Source organism: Carassius gibelio, chromosome A15 (genome assembly GCF_023724105.1).
Source record: "Carassius gibelio isolate Cgi1373 ecotype wild population from Czech Republic chromosome A15, carGib1.2-hapl.c, whole genome shotgun sequence".
Classification (NCBI taxonomy): domain Eukaryota; kingdom Metazoa; phylum Chordata; class Actinopteri; order Cypriniformes; family Cyprinidae; genus Carassius; species Carassius gibelio.
In genome coordinates, this window is record NC_068385.1 from 11,700,280 (window position 1) to 11,727,229 (window position 26,950).

The 26,950-nt window shown below is 36.4% G+C and overlaps 1 protein-coding gene across 3 annotated transcripts; it reads right to left on the reverse strand.

Moving 5' to 3' along the window:
• Nucleotides 1-1,417: 1,417 nt before the first annotated feature.
• On the reverse strand, nt 1,418-26,857 carry LOC128029199 (Golgi SNAP receptor complex member 1). 3 transcript variants are annotated; one of them, XM_052616817.1, is made up of 9 exons: nt 26,691-26,857; nt 25,787-25,898; nt 25,597-25,684; nt 25,191-25,298; nt 22,553-22,644; nt 19,847-19,921; nt 5,390-5,419; nt 2,389-2,471; nt 1,418-2,031 (listed from the first exon to the last, which is right to left on the reverse strand). In XM_052616817.1, the coding sequence occupies exons 1-9, from the start codon at nt 26,719-26,721 to the stop codon at nt 1,907-1,909; spliced, it is 744 nt and encodes a 247-aa protein (XP_052472777.1). In that variant the 5' UTR covers nt 26,722-26,857; the 3' UTR covers nt 1,418-1,906. The 3 variants fall into 3 exon arrangements, with proteins under 3 accessions (XP_052472777.1, XP_052472776.1, XP_052472779.1); XM_052616816.1 differs by having other exon boundaries at nt 25,597-25,687; nt 26,691-26,856; XM_052616819.1 differs by having other exon boundaries at nt 25,597-25,687; nt 26,641-26,693.
• Nucleotides 26,858-26,950: the final 93 nt, after the last annotated feature.

The window sequence follows — 26,950 nt, forward strand, 5'->3', positions numbered from 1 at the left end:
CCAAATACATAATTGTGGATAATAGAAGAATGATTTTTTCATATGGATAGACATACTTCTATATATTATACTGAATCAAGATTAATGAAAATATTCCACAATAGCAGAGCGGGTAATGCATGTCATGTCTCCGAGCTCACCTCATGTCAGGTAGGGGTCCCATAGTAAAAACACTAGGAAAGAACAAAAGGCAACATACAGAGCAAAAAACAATATGGAGGTCGGTGACAAATTCATTCATACAATAATACACATAAAAAAAATCATTTATTCTCTGGGCTGGTGTAAAGAGAGCATGTTTCAATCAGCAGGGGAGGTGAGGACACTTCCTGTGGAGTTCTGTGTGTGGCCTATTAGCTTCCAAATGACTGCTGGTGTACCTATACTACAGACACATTTAGGAAGAAAAAACTACTTGGGTAATTCATTCGTGACTTCAACACATCTTGCTGTAATCTTGCTCTCATCTACAATTAGGATCTTTTAGATATTTTAGTGCTACTGCCACAAAATCCATCAAAAATACAATAAACACCTCCTATGGTGATCTGTGATGAACCTTTGGTCAAAGCAGCCCATTTCATCTGTAAAAGACCCTCTGTCCCTGAAAATTTGCTCTGCAATTCAGGGCACCTGGTCAATGTATGCACAGGAACAGCAGGAGAACGATGTGACCTTTAGATAATGGACCACTAGGGGACAAAGGAAAAAGGAGGAAAGATTTCTTAGTTTCAAACAGCCTATTCTAGTTTATTGTTTGGGAAAACTGATTTCTCAATTGAGCGATTATATTGAGTTTATGTGAACATCACTCTCTCATTATGGAAATACCTCAGACAAACAGATTCCACCAATCTAACTATGGCAGAACTATGGCATATAGCCTGCTTTAGACTGCTCCAGATGTGAGAGACTCCCTTTTATCGATGGGAAATCATTTGTAAACACAGGAGGGATACAGAAATAATGCTTAAAATCTTTGCTTCGCTTTCTTACAACCCTGCTGCCTAGAGTGCTGGTCTTACCTCTACATGCAATCCCTGCGCTAGTTTTTCATTCGCCTGGATCAATGGTTTACAAATTGTATATATTTATCATGTTAAAGCTGTGGCCTGCATCAGTCTCTCAAATTCAGTTTCAAAGGAGGAGCTTTGTGGATGCAAGTCAGCTTAGTGGGTCATGGGCTGTGAGTACACTTAACTTGAATCAGCTCTAAACTTTATAACACATCAGTAAAATCATAAAACAACAGCACCTTGAAAGAGAAGGGTTAGAAATGTCAAGCGCTCCATTGCAAGTGTTTTATTACAGGACTCCCTTTTTCCAACATTCCTTTCTCCAGTGTAAAATGTCATCGATGAGAGCGTTTAGAAATATATATATATATAAAAAATTGAAGCCGTAGAGGACCGACCTCTGGTGTTTGACACACATTTTTAATATCCTGTATATGAATAATTTATTAATTCACAAAGTACACAGCATGATGAGAATCCCTCTAAAAGGATCTTCAAATTAAAACCCTCTTCCGATTATTAATATACAGGAACATCACAATGCCAAGTTGATGCTTCACAGCATCGCTTTCGTCTCAAAGCCACTGTGTTATAATATGCTCTTTGAAATCTATTCCTGTTAGTAATTTGGTCTCCGGTCCCAGTTCATATCTGAACAGTGCATTGTTTGTAGTATAGAAACAAAAATAAACGCCATTAGAGCTAAACCCCTCCCGAAGCTAAATACAAATAAGGTCCATGCTGGCTACAATCAATCCTGTTACCAGACTAGGCCAGGTGTAGTTCTGTTTTGTGGCCCAATAGTCCGCCTCTCATCGAGCCCTTCCTCAAGGCTTCTCCACTGCTCTGTAGAACACCCCTCAAAAGAAGTCGGTTAGCTCTGCTGTGCGTCAGTGAAATGCATACAGCAGCAGAAGGATGGTGCAGATGCCGATGACTCCTCCCAGAATTAATGAGTCCCGTCTCTTCCTCAAGTTGATCCGCTGTATTAGGTTATTGATGGCAGGGAAGCGGTCTGAAGTAGGGGGTCAGTTAAGAAAATACAGGGATATAGCAGATTGTCTTTTCTGAAATACAAGAAAATTAGGTGCAATTTTGCACGTTTTTGTAACAATATAATCTTGTCAATATAATATTGATGTGGCTTATTAATATTCAGGTATTACAATTCTGATACTATACATTTAACAGTGTTAATAAATGATGTTTGTTTTTAACTTAGGAAGTGTTCCTTGATGGCAAAGGTAATCTAAATATAAAAAACGGGAAATGAGCATTTACATATCCAAAGTAGGCAGATTCCAATAAACCAATAATCAATATCGCACTGATAGATTATTCAACCATAATGCGAACATGCGCTCAAGGATACTGGCCAGGGTGTTGACCCGGCTCTGTATAGACTTTAAGAATCCTCGCTGGGAGGTCATGTTCTCCTTGGTTGCCATGGCAATGCTGTAAACAAAAAATAAAATCAAATAGAAAACTTGAGAGTAGATTTATTGGCACTGGCCAATCATAGCACATATAAACTGTAAGAGGTCAAAAAGTATTCTGATTATCGTGTCAAGGGCGCAGCAGCTGTCAAAACTGCAGACGCAGGAAAAAGTCCCTCAAAGACAGCAAATGTCTCTTTCACTAGGCTTGATTTCAGACAGGAAGGCAGAAGCTGCATTCATTTAAGCTCCAGAGACATTAGCTATACACAGCTAGAAACCAAAAGTATGCAGAAAAGTGACCAAACATTACATATCCATTTCCCTTGACACTGCAGAAAGTGAACACCTCATATTTTGGACAAATCAGGTTTTCCAGCAACAGCCATCATTGATCTAGCTTAAGGCATAGTTCATCCAATCCATGTTATTCCAAACTTACTCACTTTCAGACGTTCTTTCTTTCATGGATCACAAAAGAAGAAGAATATACTGTTGGTTTTTTCCATAATTAAAATGGAAACTGAAGCTTTCAAGCTTCAAAAAGGATGGAAAAACCACCAAAAATGTGTCATAAAATGGTCCACATGTGTTACATATTAGTTTTACAAAACTTAAAAGCTGAAATAAGACAGAAATGGGAAGCATGAATATGTAGGATTGCTTTGTAATAGAAAATATGTACAAACTTCATCCTTTTGCTGTTGTTTTTGTTACAATGGTTGGGACTGAAACGAGGGTCAGTAAATTGTATTAATTTTGGGGTGAAATATCCTTTTAATGTATTTTAATAATGCATTGTTGAATGCTCTAATTAGATGGGTAGATCCAGTCCCACTACTTAATTGTTGTTTTTATTTCAGCTGAGACGTGCTTTCTTGTTTCTAGTGGAGAAGATTAAACTGCTATGTGACAATACGACTCGCTCCAATTCCAACGGGGCAGGTTTGAGAGTGCAAACCAAAGCATTGGCACCCATTAAACTCCTGTTTGCACCTATCTAAAGAACAAAAGCAGATATTGTTCACCAGAAGTGCTCAAGCAGACCCTATCCCTCGATCATAATGAACAGGAGAGCTTATCTATCACACCCACATAAAACAGACCTCAACTAGAATGTGTTTGAGGCAAAACCTGAGAAATTAGAACAAGACAACACAATTTTAAAGCAGTGTTCAATGCACATAAAGCACATTAAACAAGACTGTGCACCCTGAGGGCCATAAGGTCTCTGGGGTCTTGTACTCCCAGGTGCCCCAAGTCACAGTTATTTTGATATAACCAGATTATTATTTTGAAAGTAGACCCCGAGTATAGGACACCTCTATTCATGCCCTTTATCATCTGTTTGACTTCTGTTCTCAGCCCATGTCCCTGAGCATCTGTACATCATCAAATGATGAACACATAAGCATAATCTACTAAACCTCATATTTGTGTATTCTGTGTTATGACTTCCAGGGTTTGTTTGAATGTGCAATCTGCAAGGATGTATACCTAATAAAGTTCTGCTTGTGATAGATTGAAGACTAATCTGACATCATTAAAAGAGAAACATGAGCGCCCACACTCCTCAGAGATCAGCGCTAAGATGAAACATTATACAATAAGATCTCATCTCAGTTGCTCCTGGCTGTGGGTGGTACAAAGGGAAGATAATGATTATAAGCAGCTGATATAGCAATTTTTTTTTTGCTTGAATAAGACTGGGGTGAGATAAAAAAGAGCTGCATGGACCATGAGCCAATTTAATTAAGCACAAATGTGGTTTGCCAGCTGTGGGGTTTCCCTAGATGCTGCAGTTAAAGTATAGGCTACTCTGATGCCCGGCATAGATCTGTAGTGAGGGAAAGCACATCAGGAACAAGGCACAGCTGGGAGATTCATGCATGTGACATGCTTTTCTGTTAGTTTATTAGTAAACTCTTCGAATTCATCATTTACTCACTCTCATACCATTCCATATGCATGACTTTCTTTTGCAGAACAAATAAGAACATATTTTGAAAATGTCTTTTTTTTTCTGTCCATACAATTAAAGTCAATGGGGTCTAATGTTGTTTAGTTTATTATCATACACTTTAAATATTTAAAACATTTTTGTTCGACGGGATAGTCCACCAAAAAATGAATATTAGCTTGTGTTTTATTCACCCTCGAGGCATCCTAGGTGTATATGACTTTCTTCTTTCAGACGAATCCAGTTGGAGTTATATTTAAGGAGGTCTTTATTCAGTCTTTACTCACCCTTTATTCAGGGTGAGTAAAACACAGTCTAATTTTCATTTTTTGGTGAACTAACCCTTTAAATGTAATATGCCTAAAATTAAATCAAATATAAATATTAAATGAAAAACCTAAACAAAATGAAAGTTGAAGCACTAAAATTACTAATTGGAACTAACAAAAACTAAAATTTAATTGAACCTAAATATTAACACATATAAAAAATAAAAAGCACATAAAAACACTACTGAATATTTAATTAAAATGAACACTGAAAAATATAAAATAAAATAAATTTAAAATATTAATAAATACTATAATAATATATAAATAATAATTAAATAACACTGTTTTGGTCCCCATTAAATTGTATGCAGAAAAACTGTCACTCAACATATTTCCACAGAAGAAAGATTTGAAATGACATGAGGGTTAATTAATGAAAGCATTTTCATTTTCTAACTTTAAGAGTTTAAACCCAATTTCATTTCTAATCTATCAATTATCCGCTAAATGCAAAAGCAATGGGTCATTGGTTAGTATCCCTCCAATGACTGAGATCTTTCTCCTTGAGTTTATGACCCTTGGCGGGCTCTTTTTTCACCAGACCAGATATTTTAATAAAATGAATACAAATGGAAACTGTTGCCATTTATAATTGTGTAGCCCATGCAAGTGATGTCTGAACTGTTTGTATAAAGTAAGACTTACCTTATTGTGTCATCAAGGAGCCGATCTGAGCTGTAAGGAGACAAGAAGAAAGGAAAAAGAAAGGTGTTTAGACAATAATAACGAAGTGAATCACTGGAGCCCTTTATCATCTTTGAGAGTCAGGTTGAAGGAATCAATCAATGGAAAACATGCTGTGAAAGCTGATTACTTCACATGGACACCAGTAGCTTTTCCAATAAATTTGACGATAATGGATTTAAAAAGCAGTACAATAAAGGACTACTGTCAACATTGTCCACACACACACACACACACACACACACACACACACACAAACACCACAAGGCTAAAAATACATGGACACACATGCATTTGCTGGACATTTATTTTCAAAACCAATTTTATGTACCTATAAATAATGTGTATAGTTGAAATGGCTAAATCTGTTGACATACCTTTTTTTTGCCATGTAACGTATACCACATATACAAAACTACCAACAATTCTGTTATAGGACTCCATACTCTAGCAGCAAAATGAGTAAATATAATCCCATTCAAGATTTAACAGATGATATATTGATTGCAAATGGTGTGTGGGAAACAAATATCTTCCCATTTCGTCACTGCAGCTATTGCTCAGAAAAGACAATTATCTTATGTGTGAATGAAATTATCTTTCAGGAACAATTCTTCAATCTTGCACTACTGTCTACTGGAATGTCTCATTCCCACATCACGGCCATTTTTCTCCCCGAAAAGGAGATGCAAGCCTGCAGGGTGGAAATGAAATTCTATGCTGGCTCAAAATCACATCCTCCGTCAATTCAGATGACAAAGTCTCAGGGCCAGACCTCAGGGGAAAGAAAGTCCTCAATTCCCAGACAAATGGTTTTTGGTGCGACAGAGAGCTTCAATTTTGATTAGGAGAGAATAAATGAGATTGCAAATTCTCCCTCCGATGCCTGCAAACTCTCTTTCTGTCTGCTTGGTTTGTCAGCAGCGGCGAGAGAAATCTGGCACACAAACAGCAGCTGGGAGAATAGAGTCTAACAGTCCACTTGCTGTTCAGCCCCACTACTGCAGGACAGGGCTCTGTCTTCACAAGCATATTAACTCACATCTTGGCTCCTGCTTATAAATGCTTTGAAGAAAGGTGCAGCAAATCTGATCCGAGAAGCTCTGCTCTGTCATCTTAAGAGCTTATGACTTTGACTGATCAAAGAGCCAAAACACTGCATTGGCAAAGACGAAGTATCCAAGTTCTCGGCTAGACTAACCATTATAAATTGTCCCAGTGGGTGCAAATGATGCTGATTTTGTGTGTTTAGTTTGCAATTAGCAGGACAAATATTTAGCATCCCGTGGGACTCGACTAAACAGGTTCCTTTGCCATCTTCTGCATTTTATCTTGATAAATAATTAACAAGTCTTCCTTAAGACTCATTAATCTACATCATCTGCATTGGACATATATCCACCTGGTTTCCTACACAGAAAATTAAATTCAAAAGGAAATAAATCAGCTAGTGAGAAAGTTAATGAGAAGACAATGCAAAAAAAAAAATATAGCAGATATATTTTTTTTCCCCATTAATCCTCATCCATTTTGAACTAAGCAGGGCTATTAGTTAAATTACATTACATAGTATCACACATGACTGCCAATCTAAAAATTATGGTTAAACAATTTAGATCTGTAAAGCTTTCAGCAGAGAACATCTAGACTTGGGTTGCTGGCCTACACATCTGGACTATGGTGAATATTTTATGAACGTGAATGTCCAATTATTAAATAAATTGTTTAAAAATTGAATTCAAATTTAGAAAATAAACAATACCATTCAGAAGTTTGTGGTATTAGTATTAGGTATTCATTTTTTTTTTAAGTCTTATATGCTTACCATGGATGCATTCAATTGATTAAAAAGTACAGTAAAAACAGTAATATTGTGAAATAGTATTATAATTTAAAATAACTTTATTATAATTTATGAAACCACATTTTTTATTCTAACTGGTCAGTCAGTTGTGACATTTGTACACAGTAATGGATTATCATTTTTTTTTAATCTCAAATCAATCTCTTGCCCTTATAATTATGTGCTTTAAAGCAGTGTACCGTAACATATTCTGTTCGTCTAATCTGAACTTGTTCATTCATCTTTGCTAGAAGTCACCTGTTAGCAACTGTTTTCTTCACAGAAGCTTTGCGTTTAGGGAACTAATAAAATATTTAAACTCAAATCAATATTTTGTGTCCAATTATTTACTGTGTGGGAAGCAGCAGTGTAAACTGCTTTGGGTCGGGGGCCTGATCAGCCTGTCAAAGTTTATTCTGCGATAACAACTGGATGGATATACATTATCCCTCACACATTTTAAAATGTAATTTATTCCTGTGATCGTGTGGCTGAATTCTCAGCATCATCACTCCAGTCTTTAGTGTCACATGATCCTGTGTGCTTAATATTTTTGTGATGACCCAGGTACATCTGGATTTTTGAATGAAGTTCAAGTACATGTTTATTTAAAATAGAAATATAATTTAAGACATTATAAATGCCTTTACTGTCACTTTTGATAAATTTAGTGTCCTTGCTAAATAAAGTATTAATTCCTTAAAAAGATTCACTGACCCTAAAAATTTGAACAGCAGCGTAAACTATAATAAAGTGATTCAATATTAATTCCTGGAAACATACACTGAACAGTGTTGTCTGGAAATGACGCTTAAACACAAAAGTCCCCACTTTCATCTGAGAAATAAACAAGAGATGTGAAAATGGCTTGGTGAACAGTCCTAATCCACAGGGCCCAATAACCAACCCCTACAGACACACAGAAATGTTTGTCAAACCCCTTAGCTCCCTTGAGGCTTGTGTTTCAAGAAGTGCTCATTGCAAACGATGTGCTCAGCATTTTATTTGCCCATTAGGATTGATACTGATAATGTTTCAGAGAAAAAACTAAAAACAAAACATAGCAGTCAAGTCATTAGATCCTTGTCTCGAGGGAACTAGAGTATTAACAAATCTGACCTCCAGATATGACTAACCTTGGGAAAAGCACCTGTTTAAAATAAAACAAAATGTGAACCTTTAACCTAAAATTAAAAACTAAATCTAAAGTAATCTTTCAATCTATTCATCATTAATCTATGAAACACATGAAGCACATGCTACCCATGAAGCACACAAACTGGTACTGTACTGATGCACAGCCTTTCAAGGCACGTCATTTCCTGAGATGCTTCATGTAATCAGGCATTATACTAATGTATTCAAACTTATCTAACAAATGTGCATAAATAACGGCCTATGCTAAAACAGACTATTTAGACTTGCAATCCTAAATAAATAAATAACCAATACTTAATTTACAGCTTGCCAAAATATTGCATATTAAACAAAAAATATATTTGTCTAGCAAATATCTGAATGTGGAAAATACAGTTTTTAATATAACTTCAGGAGCATAAAAGATGTTAAGAGTACGGTTCATTTCTGGAAAGCAGTTCAACTTTTTCATGAATGGATTCAAACTTTAGTTTAATGATCTGTTATTCAATTATTCAAGAAACTATGCATTTATTAAAAAGTAAAATAAATTTTAAAGTTTTAGTTTAAATTTATTATTTGTTAAAATCAAGTTCAAACTGAATGCATGGTACTAAACTCCAACTCTAACATTAAACTAAACTTTTAACCTAGTACATATTGAGAGGCTGGAAGATGACTATATGAAAACACATACACAGCACACCTGTATGGCGCTGTGGACAACTGACAGTTATCAGGGGGTGGCTGTGTTGGTTTTACCCATCTGTCACCAGGCTGTGCTATAAAATGTGCACTGCTGCATCTGGGAGGGGCGTCAAGGTCCTATTCAAGCTGTGTTTTTATAGACTGAAACAAGCCCTGGATTTAGCTGAAAAATTTACTGCAGTTCTTTATCAGCTCCGAGGCAGACAGGCAATGGAAAGATGTCAGGGTCTGACGCAACGTATGAGACACAAAAGCTCCACTGGTGGAGAAAAATTTCCCTACATCTTGGTTTCTCCAGTCCTGAATGGGTTCATTAGCATAAGGGTAATTTAAAACCATTCTTCTTTCACCTCTCACTGTCTCTGTCACCTTCAGCCTGTTTTCTGCAAAACTTTAAACTTTAATTTCAAACTAAATATTTAGCAATATCACGGTTGTTTTGTGTGTGTGTGTGTGTGTGTGGGGGGGGGGGGGTCAAATAAATGTTTGGTTAACATTAAATAATTCTTTCAAAAACACTGTCCAAAATTTTGGACTGGTAGTGTACATCTACTGAGCATTCACCAGGGCAGACAGTAAGGTAGTGTATCTAGCTTGGACACTCCATGGTCCACCTGACAGCTGTTCAAATGGAGTTCATTTTAAGCCATGGAAGAATTGCTCTAAAAACCAAAGCTAAGAACTGGATATTTAACATGAGTTGAAAAATGAGAAATGTACTTAAATGAGTGCTCATTATCAGTCATGAAGCCAGGTTTGCTCTTTTTCCCTAAAGCTGGCAGAGAGGAATCTTGCTGGCTCATCAGAAAATCCACCTCATTGTTATTGGCTGACCTATGTGAGGCAAGATTTATACCCCAGCTCCACAGAGCTGACAGGAAGAGAGTGAGAGAGACGTCGAAGCCCCAGACCGGTGAGCTCCATCTGCTGGATTCTCCACTCATGGAACGACAGGTGGAGAGGTTACCGTTGATCCAGAGAACATGTTAATATGATAATGAGCTAGAAGAGAGAGCTCACAGGTCAGGAAAACAATAGCTTTTCAGCTATTACCTAATCTGGTCATAATTTTCCAATAACATGGGATGACATTTCTGTTTTCTGTCTCCCAGCACCACAGAGAGCTAGAGAAAAAACACTGTGGGCTCGATAATGGAATTACAAAAGCTTTTGGCACAAGTTTCTCATTTAATGGTGTGCTCTGTTCCTTTCGCACCATGATGAGTGTGGCAGAAATTAAGACTCAAGGTCACTCTGTCTTTGCTAAACTGCTTTTACCATTTGTACTTTGATCTGTTTCACTTTTTTTGGTGGGAGAGTTGCCAAACTGAATCCCTACATTCAGAGGGCAAGAGAGAATCTCTTCTAAATGAGCTAATGGACTTTAGCTGTACAGAAACACTTCAAATGCAATAAATAAATGGACACCTTGGAAACCCTACAATGCTCTGATCCCAAGTGTCCACCTTAAGTACAATAACAATTTCCTACAATACGCTAACAGCTTTAAGAAATGGAATCAAGGGATTCCAAGGGATAATATAATTGTATTTAAAAGTCTTAAGATGAGAATGGATCAGCAACAATGGAGGGCATACAGAAGTGTAAATTAATGTACACAATCCAAAAAAAAGAGAGAGGATCATTATGATAAGAATTTTTGGGTTACACTTTATTTTAAAGTGTCCTTGTTACGGTGTAATTACACAAGTACAGAGTAATATTAATTAACAACACACACATACTGTATGGTTAGCGCAAAGGTTTGGTTTAAAAAGTGAAGTGACGTGTGGCCAAGTATGGTGACCCATACTCAGAATTTGTGCTCTGCATTTAACCCACCCAAGTGCACACACACAGTAGTGAAGAAACACACACCGTTAACACACACTTGGAGCAGTGGGTAGCCATATAGCTGCGTCGCCTTGGGAGCAGCTGGGGGTCCCTCGCTCAAGGGTCTCACCTCATGAGACTTTGGTATTGAGGGTGGAAGAGAGCACTGACTATTCACTCTCTGGTTATTCACAGGACCCAAATTTGACACTTACTATGTGCCAAATGCAGATAGAAACTTGAAACCACTTTAATCTGCTTTTTGCTTTCAAAACAAAAGTTATGACTTCTATATATAGTACATCTTAAGTATACTGTCATATATTGTATATAGCATAATAATGAACACAGTGCTGACTAATATAAATTAAAAATGGCATTTCATGTTAAAAAGTTCAAATTCTGAATATGACTTTCAAAGACTCTCATGAACCTTCTAGCTGCATCTGATATGAGTGGAGATGGGCCAAAACTCCCACAGGCATGACTGCAGAGTCCTTCTGTCTCCACACACACACACACACACACACACACACAGAGCTGTGAGTGAAAACCAAGCCTCCCTGCTTGCCCTGTGCTCGCGTCCCAAGAAAGAAATGTGCTCAGCACTTCAGATTTAGTGCTATGCAAGTGGAGCAAGAGAGAGGTGACAAGCTGCAAACATTAGAAAGCTACAATTATGGAAAATGAAGAATCAATATATTTTTGTGCTTAATTTGTGTATTTCTGTGAATAAAATAATATATATCTATATATAGTGTGTGTGTTGTTTTTTTTTGGGCAAGGACATGACATGGTCAGGTATGGTGTCCCATACTTGGAATTTGTGCTCTGTATTTAACCCATCCAATTGCATACAGAGAGCAGTGAGTAGTGAACACACACACACACACACACACAGAGAGCAGTGAGCAGCCATTTCTGCTGCGGTGCTCTGGGAGCAGTTGAAGGTTCGGTGCCTTGCTCAAGGGTCTCACCCAGGGTTGTTGCGATATACTGGTATTGACGATAACTGTGATATTCAAAGCAACAATTACCGATATCGTGTTAATTTAGTGTGTGATGATATACCGGTATTAGTGATAACCGCAATATTTAAAATGAACAGTTCTCTTATGATAACACCACACAAAAGTCCCTGGTTGAGCGCCCAGGTGGCAGCTTGCAGCTGCACCGAGGAGAGCAATGTTCAGCAGAACAAGTTGCCATTATTTTACTAGTCACAGAATGGGAAACAATATTATTAACCTGTTAACAGCGTTTTTTTGTGTTCATATATTGAAGTAAAGGATGATTATTTTAATAAGAACTGCATTTCCTTCACTTGTTTTTGTATTTGCAATCAATACGGCCTGTGCATAATAACATTTTATTTCTTTTTTCAAATCTATTAAGTTAAAACTGATCTTGAAAAACTGAGCGACCACATTGCTACATTAAGCTCTGTAAAATGTTAAGTTGGTCGCAGTGCCATGCCATCTGCAGTTATTATTCAATAAGGTTCATTAGTTAATTACATTAGTTAACATATGAAGAGTTCAGATGCAAAAACCTCTAAATGCCATCTGAAATTTTCATCTAAAATTAGGATTTTTATCAAGGTCCTATGCTTAGGTTGAGTCATTTTACTTTAATTGTGATGTGCAGGTCCTTTTCCAGGCTAGTAAAGTGAAATAACTGAATATAAATATAGGAGCCTGATAAAAATCCTAATTTTAGATGAAAATTTCAGATGGCACTTAGAGGCTTTTGCATCTGAACTCTTCATATATAAATAACAAATAATAATGAACGATATTTCCACAGCATTTATTAATCGTAGTTCATGTTAGTTTCAGCATTTACTTATGCATTATTAAAATCACAAGTTGTGTTTGTAAACATGAATGCACTGTGAACTAACATGAACAATGAATGACTTGATTTTTATTACCATTAACAAAGATTAATAAATTGTATTGTAATGTATTGTTCATTGATGTTAGTTAATACATTAATGTTAACAAATGACATTGTAAAGTGTTACCATTAATATTTTTGACAGTATTTTCTATCTTGTTATTTCATAGAGCTGCTAAGAAGATGGAGAAAGCCAGAATCTTGTGCCCTGCGTTTATCAGTATCCTTATGTTCCTTAGGTGAAAAAGAAAAACTCAATAAACAAAGTAAAAAATCTTTTGACTGATATTGACTGAAATTGTGTACAATGTGTTTCCACAATGTCCCTCTTTGTTTTCTCTGAGTGCTCAATGTAATCTATGAGTCATACTGTCATAGCTGTTAATGTTTTTAAATGGCATTCCTGATAGCATTGACTTCAATTACTGTTTACAGTGAAATGGGCTCAAGCAATAACACCAAAGATTACTTCCTCTCTGAGAGCTAAGAAGCATGTGAAAGGAAGATGAGATGACAACCACAGCCCAAATCATACATACGCAGCTCTTGTTACTTATCGTACTGCTTATGGATGTACTGTATGTCAACAATGCCAATGGTGTGATAATTTGGATCATATTCTATCATGCATAAATGTTCTATATAGTTAACACAGGACCTAAAAAAGAAAAGAAAAAGAAAGGGAAAACAACAGAGCGCGCTGCAAAAGTAAATAAAGTGTCTATGCCCTGTGTTTGCCCCCATAGCAGACTCTGGTGTGAGGCACTGGACTGAGAGAAGTAAGGGCACACTGATGCTGAGAAACAAAGCGGGCATGTGGCCAGGACTGCAGGGAGAGAGAGAGAGAGAGGCGCACACATACACTCTCAGCATTCAGCCAGCTTACAGTCTCAACTGTGCCAATTACCACTCAGCACACGAGCAGCAGGTCAATGCAAGTGAATCTAAACTGGCTCCATAGAGCAAAAAGTAACCGCCCATTTTATAGATGCCTTGGTTCTGGAAGTATCATTCACATGCATTTTCCCTACAGGGATTTCAAAAACAAACAAAACACAAAAACGGTTCATTCATAGTCAGTGTACATTAACAATATTGTATAAAAACAATATACTTTATATTTAGCCTAATATGTGTCAGGATATTCATGTCATTCTGAGAACCAGAAAAAATACGTATAAATTCACATGTGTATGTGTGTGTGTGTATATATATTAGGGCCGGGACTCGATTAAAAAAATTAATCTAATTAATTAGAGGCTTTGTAATTAATTAATCGAAATTAATCGCATATAAATATTTGACCTGAGAACAGTATTTTTTTTCACATGGATTTATAGTATACCATTGAATAATGACTGAATAAATAAGCTTAAGCAACAAAATATTGTTTATTTTTGTTCAACCAAGTATAACAGACCAGTGCAATTTTTGCCATTAAAGGTGCTGTAGGGAACTTTTGTAAAAAAATATTTTAAACCTGTCATTATGTCCTGACAGTAGAATATGAGACAGATAATCTGTGAAAAAAATCAAGAGTCTCTGGCTCCTTCCAGTGGTCCTATTGCCATTTGCAGAAAGTCATCCGCTCCCGGTAAGAAACAACCAATCAGAGCTGCGGTCCGTAACTTTGTTTGTGTTCAAAATGTAGAAAAATGTATATAATAAGCGAGTACACCATGAATCCATTTTCCAAACCGTGTTTTTGGCTTCACTAGGGTGCACCTATAATAAGTGTTTATATTCGGACTATTTTAGATTGCTTCGGGGGTACCGCGGCGGAGTAACCCAGTACCTTTGTGATTCTTCATAGACATAAACAGAGAGAAGTAGTTCCGGCTACGATGTTCTTCCGCAAGACGCAAGCAGTTCTGTTTATTAACCGCTAGAGCGTCAAAAGTTCCCTACCGCAGCTTTAACTGTAGCAATAGCATATTTAGAAACAGTTTAGAAATAGTACATTTCAGAAATTCAGGAAGCTTATAGGTGCTGGAACCTTCTGTAAAGCGTTTTTTAAGTAATACACAATACTGTCAATTACATTCAGAACATTGGAAACCCTGACTATTAGAAAACATCTCTCTGTTGCTTCAGAGGCCATAACATACTAAGTCCAACTCTCAATATCCTTGGCCAAAACAATAAAGAGTTCAACATAAACTGTTGCACCAACAAAATAATACGTAGTCAAACATAAAGTGTAAAGTCCACGTTAGCTGTTATATGTTTTGCATTGAGGTGATACCTGAGGTATGCGTAACCTCCGCTGCGGTGATGTGCGAACGCTAGTTGGTGCTCCAGTATAATCGGTCCGCCAAAACTCATCCAGTGAGAAACGTTCCGCGGTGCAAAAATACGTTATTAAAAATGCAGGAATTTTTTTTCTGTAATTAATTAATCTTAGTTAACGCGTTATTTTTTGTGTAATTAATTCATCTCAATTAACGCGTTAAAGTCCTGGCCCTAATATATATATATATATATATATATATATATATATATATATATATATATATATATATATATATATATAAACACACACAAATCAGGACCGTTATGAAAGATATAACAGAATGATTTGACATGACTATAACTTTACTAATGGAATGTGCGTAAAATGTCCATAAATTTCCCATTCTATACAATGTATCTACTCATCACATCTAATTTGCATATGAATGTGTTCTTGGGGCAAACCATAAAGAAAGTGTAATAATGAGTGTTCATTAGGGATGCTCATATTGACCGTTTAACCGTTAACCGAAAGTAAACATTTTGACCGATTAATACTATCAGTTAAACGGTTTAAAACGTTTTTTGAAGGTTCTTTTTTTTTTTTTTTTGTTTGCTGCATGGTTTAAAAATAAAATAGCCTACTATATAGCTTATATTTATTAACTCACGGAGCGCGTCGGCACCCGAGCAAGGGAAGCAAAATGAAGCAAGCGAAAAGAAGCACTGTGTTGGATCATTTTAACAGAAAGGGCGACGATGTTACCTGTAAATTATGCGGCGCCGTATTAAAATACAGCAGTAGCACAAGTACGATTTACGAAGCAAACACCCACGCGCTTCGAGTGATGAAGGGCAACAAACACTGCCCTCCATGTTATCAGGGAGAAGATGCGATGCACGGTGATCTGAGAAGATAACGCACTGATTATCCAGAAGCAGAGGTTGACATCTATATGAGAGATGATCCTCCTTCTCTGGATATTAATCCTCTTGACTGGTGGAAAGCAAATGAAAGGCGCTTCCCGAAGCTGGCCACTAGCGAGACGTTACCTGTGTATTCCCGGTACAACTGTCCCATCGGAGAGGGTGTTTTCTGCCGCGGGTCTAACTGTCAACAAGCTGCGCTCCAGACTGACCCCACATCACATTGATATGTTGCTTTTTTAAAATAAAAATTAGACAAGGAGTTGAGGTAGGGCTGCTATTTTTATTTAACGAAAAATCTTAGTCTAACGAAAAAAATTCCCGGTTTTTGAAAGCTTCATTCAAACGGATTCAGTGTTTTCTCTTTGTCATCTTAATTTGTTAATTATTTAAGTTTAAAAAATATATTTAGTGTAGGCCTATTGCGTTTTTTATTTGTAAATGTTTTATTCTATTTTTCTCTCATTGTCAGAAATGCTGCAGGTGCGTGGAAATTTTAACTGAAACCGGTTCTGTATGCTGCTGCTGTTTGCATGTTAAAATAAACCCTTTTATATATAAAAAAAATGTTTGTATTTTTTTAAAGGGTCACAGATACGCGTCAATTTTATTTGTATTTAATGCCAATTCAATATTATAATCTTATCAGTTAACGGTTAATAATCGATTAACGAGCGGCGGTTGTCGGTCAGGAAAATTAATCGAAATGAGCATCCCTAGTGTTCATATACAAAAAGCAATTTGGAAATCGGTCAGATTTAATTGAGAATTACAAAACATTATCATATTACCCTGAGTACTACACTTGATCATTCTGTCAATACCGGTCATATTTAAAGACCATGGAGAGGGAGTGTTTATGATCAATATCTAAAAAGCCCGGAATGCGCTCTGTACACGACATCCAGACTTAAAACCATGGCATATACGGTCTCAGAGAAATTCAATAAAATATAAAATGTCCTCTACAGAGGACAAAAGTCTATGCCTGGGTCCCAGGAGGAACTACACTACCGTGTAGTTTGGGCTCTGTAATATTTAAAAAAAAAAAATTTCAAAAGTCTATATTTAATCAACCCTGCATTAATTTGAACCAAACTACGAAAATATGAATTTTGTTAAATTATTTATTATTATTACAATTTAAAATACAATTACAATTTATCTGTTTTTTTTAAATAATATTTTTAAGAGTTTTGTATTTCTGTAATAGCAAAGCAGCCATTACTCCAGTCTTCAGTGTCGCATTATTCTTCAGATTTATATTCTTATTATCAATGTTAGATGTGCTGCTTAACATTTTTGTGAAAACAGTGATAGATTCAGCTGTGATTATTTGATGAATAGAAAGTTTAAGGTAAACTTTTGAATGGTAGAATATACAAATATATGGCTCTACAAGAAATTCATCAATTAAACCTCTGAAGTCGATTAATGCGTACATGTGTTGAGTCATTTTCTCCTGTTAACGCCGAAAAGAACTTAAATTACACTTTCAGTTTTGATCGCACAGATAAGAGCAATACATCAATCGAATCTGTAAAGGGTCTACTTTTTTTATACAGACATAATAACAACAGAACTTCGTGCACTTATAAAATAAAGATAACAAACAAGGTGTGCTGTCTGCAGCCTTTGTCTGCGCTGATCTTCATTTAGAAACATATAATTAAAATGAACTGTAACTCTGTGAATACGCAACGAAGAGACATGAGAGAGGTATCTATAGAAAGCCTGACATGTCTACTTTTAAACTAAACAAATATTTTGTGATAAAGTAATCCATATGAAAACAACGTGATGTCCGTTTTTCACATTTCCCTTCATTAACAAAGTCCCTTCAGTAACAAACAATGCTGTTCTTTCAATTTATCCCCCAAAAAAACTGAAAAAAATATTCTCAGCTCTTTTCAACATTAAGAATAATAATAACAACAATAAATGTTTTTTTTTTTTTTTTTTTTTGTAGAAAATCTGATTGTTAAAATGATTTCTGAAGGATTGTGTGACTGGAGTAATTATGCAAAAAAATTCAGCTTTGATTGTTCTTAATAAACTGTGTTACTGCACTCACAAGTGAATATTAAATTATGTTGTGGGATAATTAAATATATTCTAAATAAACTACAAACATAAAATCTATAGATTTATTTTGTCCTCACATTTCTTTCTTGTAACTCCTCCCTCTCAGTCACACACCTGACTGAAAGTCTCATTATGCGGGCCTTTGTCTTCTCAGGTGTAAATCACGATGATATTCATGATAGTTGACGCCTACTTGCATATGACTTTTACAAACAAAATGTGTCTTAGAAAATAAAAAAATCAATATATTGTTTTCTGTAAGTGAGTAAACAAGATGATTCTCACATAATTTAGAAAGAAACCAATGTTCTGTATGTGCTTTATGGCCTAATTCATGTGATTTAACATTTTTTAGTTTTCCACTAACCACGCATAACATTTTTTTTTTAAACACAATCATGTACATACATGCTGCTGACATATTATTATAGCCCAGTTTGTGCTGATTACAGTGAGATTAGACTTAAGCCATTTAAATGTTTATAAGCATCTGAAAAAAGCACAAATCTCAGGGCATGACAAAACTTCTCCAGGCCCCAAAAATACCCTTAGACCTCAGAGGGTTCAATAGCTTTTAAAATGAAATTAAAATACCACAGAAACATAAGATCAATAAGAACTCAGAGCTAATTATGGGTCTGTATTATATCTCTATGGAGAAAATGAATGGACTTTTTACTCCCAGGACTCTATTCTGGATCATAACACCCACTTTTTCATGATTCAAACAATTCTCAATTGGTCAAAGCATGCCTTGTCCACAAATGGCAATTTACATTCACTTGTTAAAACATAATGAGGACAGTCTTTCATTAGCTAGTATGCTTAATCCCAGAAGTTAAATTCAGAAAGCGTTCCTATATATTATCATATCAATCCATGAGTCTTTAAACATGTGAGTGTAATATTTGTCACTGTCACTGGTCTCTTTTACTTACCTCTGGCAAGCTGATACACTTAGGCTTTGAAACAAGTGAACCAGAGCAAATGCTCCGTCAAGTTCTTTACCACAGACCATTGATTCATTTTAATGTTTTAAAACCAGTACAAATCTTACATGCTTTCTTATCTCAAATCAACCCATGCCCAAACAAGCAGTCGGGGCAGTCACTTACAATGACTCCACAAGTTTAAGTCATCAATTTGGCACAGAACAGCACAAAAGAGCTTGCTGTAACTGAGTCACTGATGAATGAGAGTGTGTCTATTAAAGGTAACCATCCTCCATTCCTCAGACAAAGTGGCTGGGACACTGAGAGTGGGTGACAGAGTGCTACAACTTGAGTGTCTTCTCTCCCTTCCACCCGACTGTGTAACTTCACTGAAAAATCTTTGGATTAACTAGAATTGTACCACTATCTTTACTAATCTATCGGTGGCTGTGCTGATCTTATCAGAAAGGGTTGAGATGAAGATGCAGTACCATGTAGAGCTAAGCATCTATTTGAAATAAAACGGTTTAATTGTACTGTATTATTATTCTAATGTCATTTCTCTTAAATAAATATTTATTTTATAGCGAAATATTATAAAATCACATATTTGTTGGCCAAAAATGAACACCAAACCTGGAGTAAAAAAAAAAAATACATTTTTAATTCATGTGAACCATGTGTAATTTTTTTCACTGCACCTTCGTCCCATTAAAGAAAAATGGGCCAATGTAAAATGATCATTTTAAAATAATTTCTTCACACAAAAACCGTACTACTGTGAACTTCATCAAGTAGACAGCAGAGGAAGAAGGGTCTTACTTTCTCAGGTGCTCGTGTTCTTTCAGGAAGAGCTCTGTTCGCCTGTTATTCACTCCGGAGCCACTCTTATAAGTCCTGACAAGAGAAAAGAAAATTAATGAATAAAACAAAAAAGCAATCACCAAGGTGGAATTTTATTAACATCATCCTATAGAATGTCTAGCACTTCCGATGAAGTGGGGGGGCTGGGTTAATATTGAGGGTTTCTCTTCATTCTGTACCATGCACAAGCGCTTTCTCACAGAGAGCATTTAGTGTAAATAATGAATGAACACTGTGCTGGGAAGAACAGCCCTTTCCCAAGAGTTCATCAAATGAAAGACAAAAACTCCCCCCTTGTTTTGTGCAACACCAGACAGGATTCTCTGAAGACACCCACTGGCCTGACAGCACAAATTAAAACAAATCTCCAGTTTATGAGGATGGGGAAAAGGCTGCCTGAATGACTACCTCAGCTGAACTAGGCTTCACCCTCCGGTGGGTTTTTCTCTGTACCTATTGTAAACCGATATATGTAGAAGGGATATTAATCCTGTTTCTATGGGATTACACCTGCCCACTGGTCAAATCAACTGTCAGTCCACACCAATCAAAGTGACAGGATGCTGATAGTCAACTTAATCATTCCAACAATGTATTAAAGGGAAGTGTACTAAATCACACAGGGGGCTTTGTCATTTCTGCCTGCTGACATTTCTATAGCACTGAGCTGTTGATGCATCCGATAAAATGGATGGAGCCCGGTAACAGGAGAAGCACAGCAGGCATGACATGCACTGCACAACACAAGGAGTAAAGCTTCGGCTGTGGCTAGATTAGAACCTTCACAGTCGGCATGACAGAAAGTAACTAAGTATGAGCATGTAAAAAATGTTCTACATTGGCAGACAAACCAGCAGTGTTACAAAAGGAGCACCAGCGCCCTCTGGGGGTAAATATGCATATTACAACTTATTAACACTTTCTACTACACTAATTTGCACAATAATATATTAATTTATCAGAATCTTACAACACATTATGCTTGTACTATAAACTTTATATATTTAATAATACTGAGGGTCAGTTACAATCTATGCAAACTATCATTCAAAATTAGGGGGGTCTGTAAGACAACTTTTAACAAAATAAATTAATATTTTAATTCAGCATAGACGCAATAGTTAAGTACTTTATAATATTACAATATATTTCTATTTCCAACAAAATGCAGTTCCTTCTATTAATCAAAAAATTCTAGGGGGGGGAAATATGCATCGCAATTTCTACAAAAAATTTTAAGCAGCACAACTGTTTTCAATGTTGATAAGAAGAAATGTTTTCTAAGCAGCGAATCAGCATATCAAAATGATTTCTGAAGGATCATGTGATGCCGAAGACTATAAGAGTAATGGCTGCTGAAGATTCAGCTTTGCATCACAGAAATAAATGTGCCGGGTCGCCTTCTGTGTGAAAGCAAACACGTCCCGGGATTGATTCCGGCATTGAACCTGGGTCGGGGACCTAGTAACATTGCTGGGTTCAGTCCCGGGATGAGCGCTGTGTGAACAAAAGCCAGATCTAATGCGGTGTCGTAGTGATGACGCACTTTATCGCGCAACTCTTTTACCGGCTGTTTTTAAGGAAGATCAACGTTCGAGACAAAAAAACATATAATGCAAACTGTAATGAAGCAGAGATCAGTTAGTTCCTCACTTTCCGCGCTGACGCCGAGATCGTTCACTTGCTTCAGTGAAAGTATAACGTGCCTAATGTTTTCGACTCGTACATTACACGTCACACCCTGATGTCACGTGTCGTTATGGGTTGTGTATGAAAGCACGGATATATCCCGGACAATCATTGGCAGTGAAAGTGCAAAATCTAGCGACCAGGGACCAATTGCCGGAACACTTTACCCGTGTATTTGCCGGAATCGCAGTGTGAAAGGGGCTTTACTGACCCCAAATTTTGAACTGTAGTAAAACATTGTATGTTAATAATCAGAATGCAGGTTACATATAATTTCCATATAATCTGCTGATGTGCTGTTCTCTATACTGGGTAAACAAGTTTAATGCTGGTCAGGTGAGTGGGATGTGGCTGAAGATGAAGCAGAAAGGGACGTACCCCTAGCTTTAGTAAGTACAGTGCTGCAAGAGACGGATTGAGCTCAATCACAAAAAAAAAATACGTTCAATAGCAACTGCAAAGGAACAATACGGAGCCGTTTTTCTCATCATATATGGTACCAAAACAACCATTTCAAGACACAAATTAAATAAGCCACCCATAGAGGTGCTACAGCATTGCGGCTCAGATCAATAAGTCATTATTCAGCCCTGCAGTCACGATCTCAGGGTTAAAACCAGCACCACATAAAATCTGTGGCTGCAGAAAGCTTGCACAGTCTTCATGCATATGTGTATTAAATATAATTAAATAAGAGTGCAATAGTTTCATATTGGCTTAACGCTCCACAAATTTTTCTTAGTAATCAGCACAGAAAATGTGAGAAAAAATCTAAAACTTTCATCAGGGCCTGGATTCAACTTTGCTCTGGGACAAAACAGCATGGAGATATAAAGATCAGACTGACAGCTTGAACAGTGAACAGAAACCATGTGTTTAGAGAGAAATTTCAGGACACATAAAAGGTTTCATAATACAGGTCAATTACACATTACATGGAACTGGTTTCAAAAGGAAATTAAAGAGAAAACTCACTCAATGTCTTTCCTAACAGATCCCAGAAGATCCTCTCTCTCTCTGATGGCCATGAAGTTTGATTTGGTTTTATGAAATTCATGTGTGTAATCCTAGATGAGGAAAACAGAGATGAAGGGGTTATCAGTAACAAGCTAGGTCAGCTATATTTATTTCAAACACATGAAGTACCCTTTCCTCTTGATAATACAGTTTTCATAAGTTCAATATTTTTCAAAGGTTTGAGGTTGTTATTATTTTTAATGATTATAAACAAAGTATTTTATGTTTACAAAGGCTGCATTAATATAATCAAAATACAGTAAAAACGAAGTACACTAAAATACAGTGAGCTGTTTTACTCCGCTCACGTAATCAAAACCAGGGTAGAAAATAGCCTATTACGTATTGATTTTGATGTTTTTGAACATAAAAACCATTACGAAAATGTCATAAGTGAACCTCAGACAACAGTATAAAATGAAAATCGAATCATGAAATTTGTGTCAAAACCCAGACCTAGTATAAAATAAAAACCAGTTCATGACCCCTATATTATAAAATGTTATGCAATTCAAAGCTGAATTTTCAGCAGCCATAACTCCAGCCTTTTTGTCATACTCCAGAAATCATTCTAATATGCTGATTTAGTGCTCAAGAAATAGTGATCGACCGATGTATCTGTTTACCGATATTTTTCCCGATATTTAAGCATTTTTCCATAATCGGGTATCGGTTTTGTAATATCGGATTCGCCGATTTACGGCGCCATCTTGTGGCCGTTTTGAGATTTCCGCCATTGCAGCCCGGGCGTCTGAGGAGATCAGTCAACAACAACTCAGTGCACAGGTAAATATATGTTCTACTTGGTTTGCTTTAATTAATCAACTTTATTTAACATAACAGACATGCACAAATGAGATCTGAGACATAAATTCCTGATATAGTTAATTTATGCAGCTTGTTTCTAAACAATTGAGACGAACTCATTGAGTCACGTAGTGTAATTCATCATGTCCTGCCCCAATAAAGACCTATCTTTTCATGAATTAAATAAAACCGACATGAATGAGTGCATGTTGAAAATAAAAGCGTTGAATTTAATTCTCTATCTGTTGTATTTGCTCACCATTAGTCTAGAAGAGAAAGTTTGTTCATATTGCTTAGCAACTGACGGATGATCTGGAGGCTTAAGCACGGCCACTGAATGAAACTTTTGACAAGATTATCTTGTTTAAACACCCTAGATTATATTATCATTTACTACATAACAATTATTTCGCTAATACACATATAAATATAGCCTACCGCTTTGTGGAAATTAATTATTTATTATCTCCATGCGCGATCGCGGTTGATTAAGTTATAGTCAAACAGCACTTTGTCAGTTGGCATTTCATGATTTAACGTTAGATTAAATTTAGATCATAAAATGCCAACTGACAAGTGCTGTTTAACTTTATATAGTCTTGGGGGAAAAAGTTCGTTCATATTGCTCAGCACCTGACTGGGTTGATGATCAGGAAGCTTCAAGCAATGCCACTGAATGAAACTTTTGACAAGATTATCTTGTTTAAACACCCTAGATTATATTATCATTTACTACATAACAATTATTTCGCTAATACACATATAGGCTACATATACCGCTTTGTGGAAATTAATTATTTATTATCTCCATGCGCGATCGCGGTTAAATTATAGTCAAACAGCACTTTGTCAGTTGGCATTTCATGATCTAACGTTAGATTGAATCTAGATCATAAAATGCCAACTGACAAGTGCTGTTTAACTTTATATAGTCTTGGGAAAAAAAGTTCGTTCATATTGCTCAGCACCTGACTGGGTTGATGATCAGGAAGCCTCAAGCACGGCCACTGCATAAAATTTTTGAAGGAAGCAGGCTTACAGGGCAGAATGCTGAAAGACTCTGTTTTCTACACTAAAACCTAGTTCTGCTTAACTGGGAGTATTAAGTTACACTACTAAATAGCTATGCACTCCTAAATAGCCCTCCCGCCCCCACCAATATGTTAGAATCATTTTTGTGCTTTATTTTTTTACCTGTTTTTATTTTTTTACCTCATCAAAGCTTTTATTTTAAAACAAAGACACTTAGTAACAGTGCGCTTAAATTTTTGGACTCAGACCCCTCTATTTATTTGTGTATAAATATAATGTTTTTTTTTTTTTTTGTATGCAAGGAGGGAGTGATTGTTAGAAATAAAATGTTTTTTTCAGCTCATTTGTGTTGTAATAAATGTCAGAAACAGAAGTATAACAGTAAATAAATATCGGTTCTGCATATTGGTACATAAACATACAAATAATCGGTATCGGTAATAAAAAATCAATATCGGTCGATCACTATCAAGAAACATTTATTTTTATTATCAACGTAGAAAATTTTGCAACAATATTTTTGTGGAAACAGTTTTTTCTGGAGTCTTAGATGAATCGAAAGAAAAAAACTAATATTTATTTGAAATAATAATGAATAGTGTAATTGAAATAGAATAAATATCATACTGACCCCAAACATTTGAACAGTAGTGTAAAGTACCCATATATCAATAATTGGGCAGGCAGCTGTTTAAGGACAATCTTGTAAAACACTTGTGTTCAAATGAGACGATATTATAAACGACAAGAAACGCACCTGTAGGATGTCTCTGTGCCTCTGGAGAGTGTGCATTAGAGCAGCGTTCAGAGACGTTACTCCCGGTGTGCTTGTGTACTCAGCCATCTTGTCATTCACCCCCGTAAGCTTTAAAACACAGGAACGAAGACAAAAATATCAGTACATAATATAATTAATAACATGTCAAATAAATAAATTCATTCAAATTGAACAAATAGTGTACTTATTTACTCATCCATTTATTTTATTTGTTTTCAATCAGTGGTATATAATGAAATATATACTCTGCTCTCTAGAGATCAGTTTTGACCACAAAAAAATTCTTATTAGTCAGTAAGTGATTTAATATATATGAAAAGCAGGTTAGGAGACTGTAAATAGAACATTTGGAACCTAATATTGGCACATTTTACAGAGCTCTTACTTTGGCAAGTAGCTGCTCAATCTCCACCGACATGGTCTCAAACATTCGGTCTTGAGTGGAGTTGGAGAGCAGAGGTGTTGTATCTGAACTACTGAACACACAGAGAGCAGAACCCTGTTTTTACCATCTTCATAATGATATTTCAAAAACATCACAATTCCTTCGATGGGTGACTACAGTGCCATCACACCTGTCTCCTCTCCGGCCATCCCGAGAGCTGCTGTAACTGGTGCACAGCTTACTGAAGGACACCAGCTTCAGGTCCAGCTCGTTCTCCAGCTGCCTCGCCTGCTTCCGCAGGTCTGTCGACATGCAATAATAGAAACATTACATTCAGTCAATTATTTCAGTGTGTAGAATGACACTCAGCCATCAATATGCATTTGCATTAATGTACAATCTTCACCAGCACCTTCAGAGTTAGTGGCAGTTTATATTATTAGATTACATTATTAGTGCTATGATAGAAAAATGTATACAATTATTCACAGTACATCACTGACAACTTCAGCTGGTAGTTGTTTATATTTATAGAAAACAAAACATTCATATTTGTCCTGCTCGTTGATAGTTGAGATTTCTTAACTGTCTACTCAGTCTGACTGCTGTCATGTGTTTTAGGCGTCTAAGGTAGGAGAAAACATTCAAAACTTGCATATGAAGCCCTTAAGTGCTGTCTATGAAGGCCGTTTATTATATTTTGAAACACGGCCGATGAGTTCGTTTCATTTTGAAGTAAACAGCTCGTTTCAGCTTCATACATAAATAGCTGCGTAACTTTGTTTTGACAAATTACACTTTTGTGATACATTAAATACATAAAGTCTGTATGAAATGAAAAACATCTGACAGATGTTTACAGTAAGATAAATTAATATCTCGCTGTATTACTCAGGTTTTCGGGCTAATCGGAAACACTGACGTTTCTGCGGAGGAGCGAGCTAATGCTAACGGCGATAGTTAACGCGGTAACCTGACTGCATTTTCATGGAAACGTCGCAAAAGACTGTTCAGAACAAAGAATTGGCGTGAGTTGTCACAAACCGCAATGAAGCTTATGGTCGCGCGGAATTTGTTACGCTGTGCCACCTCACCTTCCCAGTAGTTGCTGTTTCCTCCCGCCATCTTTGTTGTTCAACGTCATCCGCAGTGATGCTGGCAGAGCAGAGGCGGAGACTGAAGCAAGAGCGCTTCACCACGCTCTGCGCGAGCTCTGTCGTCACAGCGCCAACATGTGGTCTGCAGGAGACGTGCACCCTTCTTTAGCTGTGCGTTAGCTGTGATTTATCTTTGTTGAAAATATAGTTCGAAAATACAACCACATTAAGTTTAAACCTATTTATTTTATATGAAA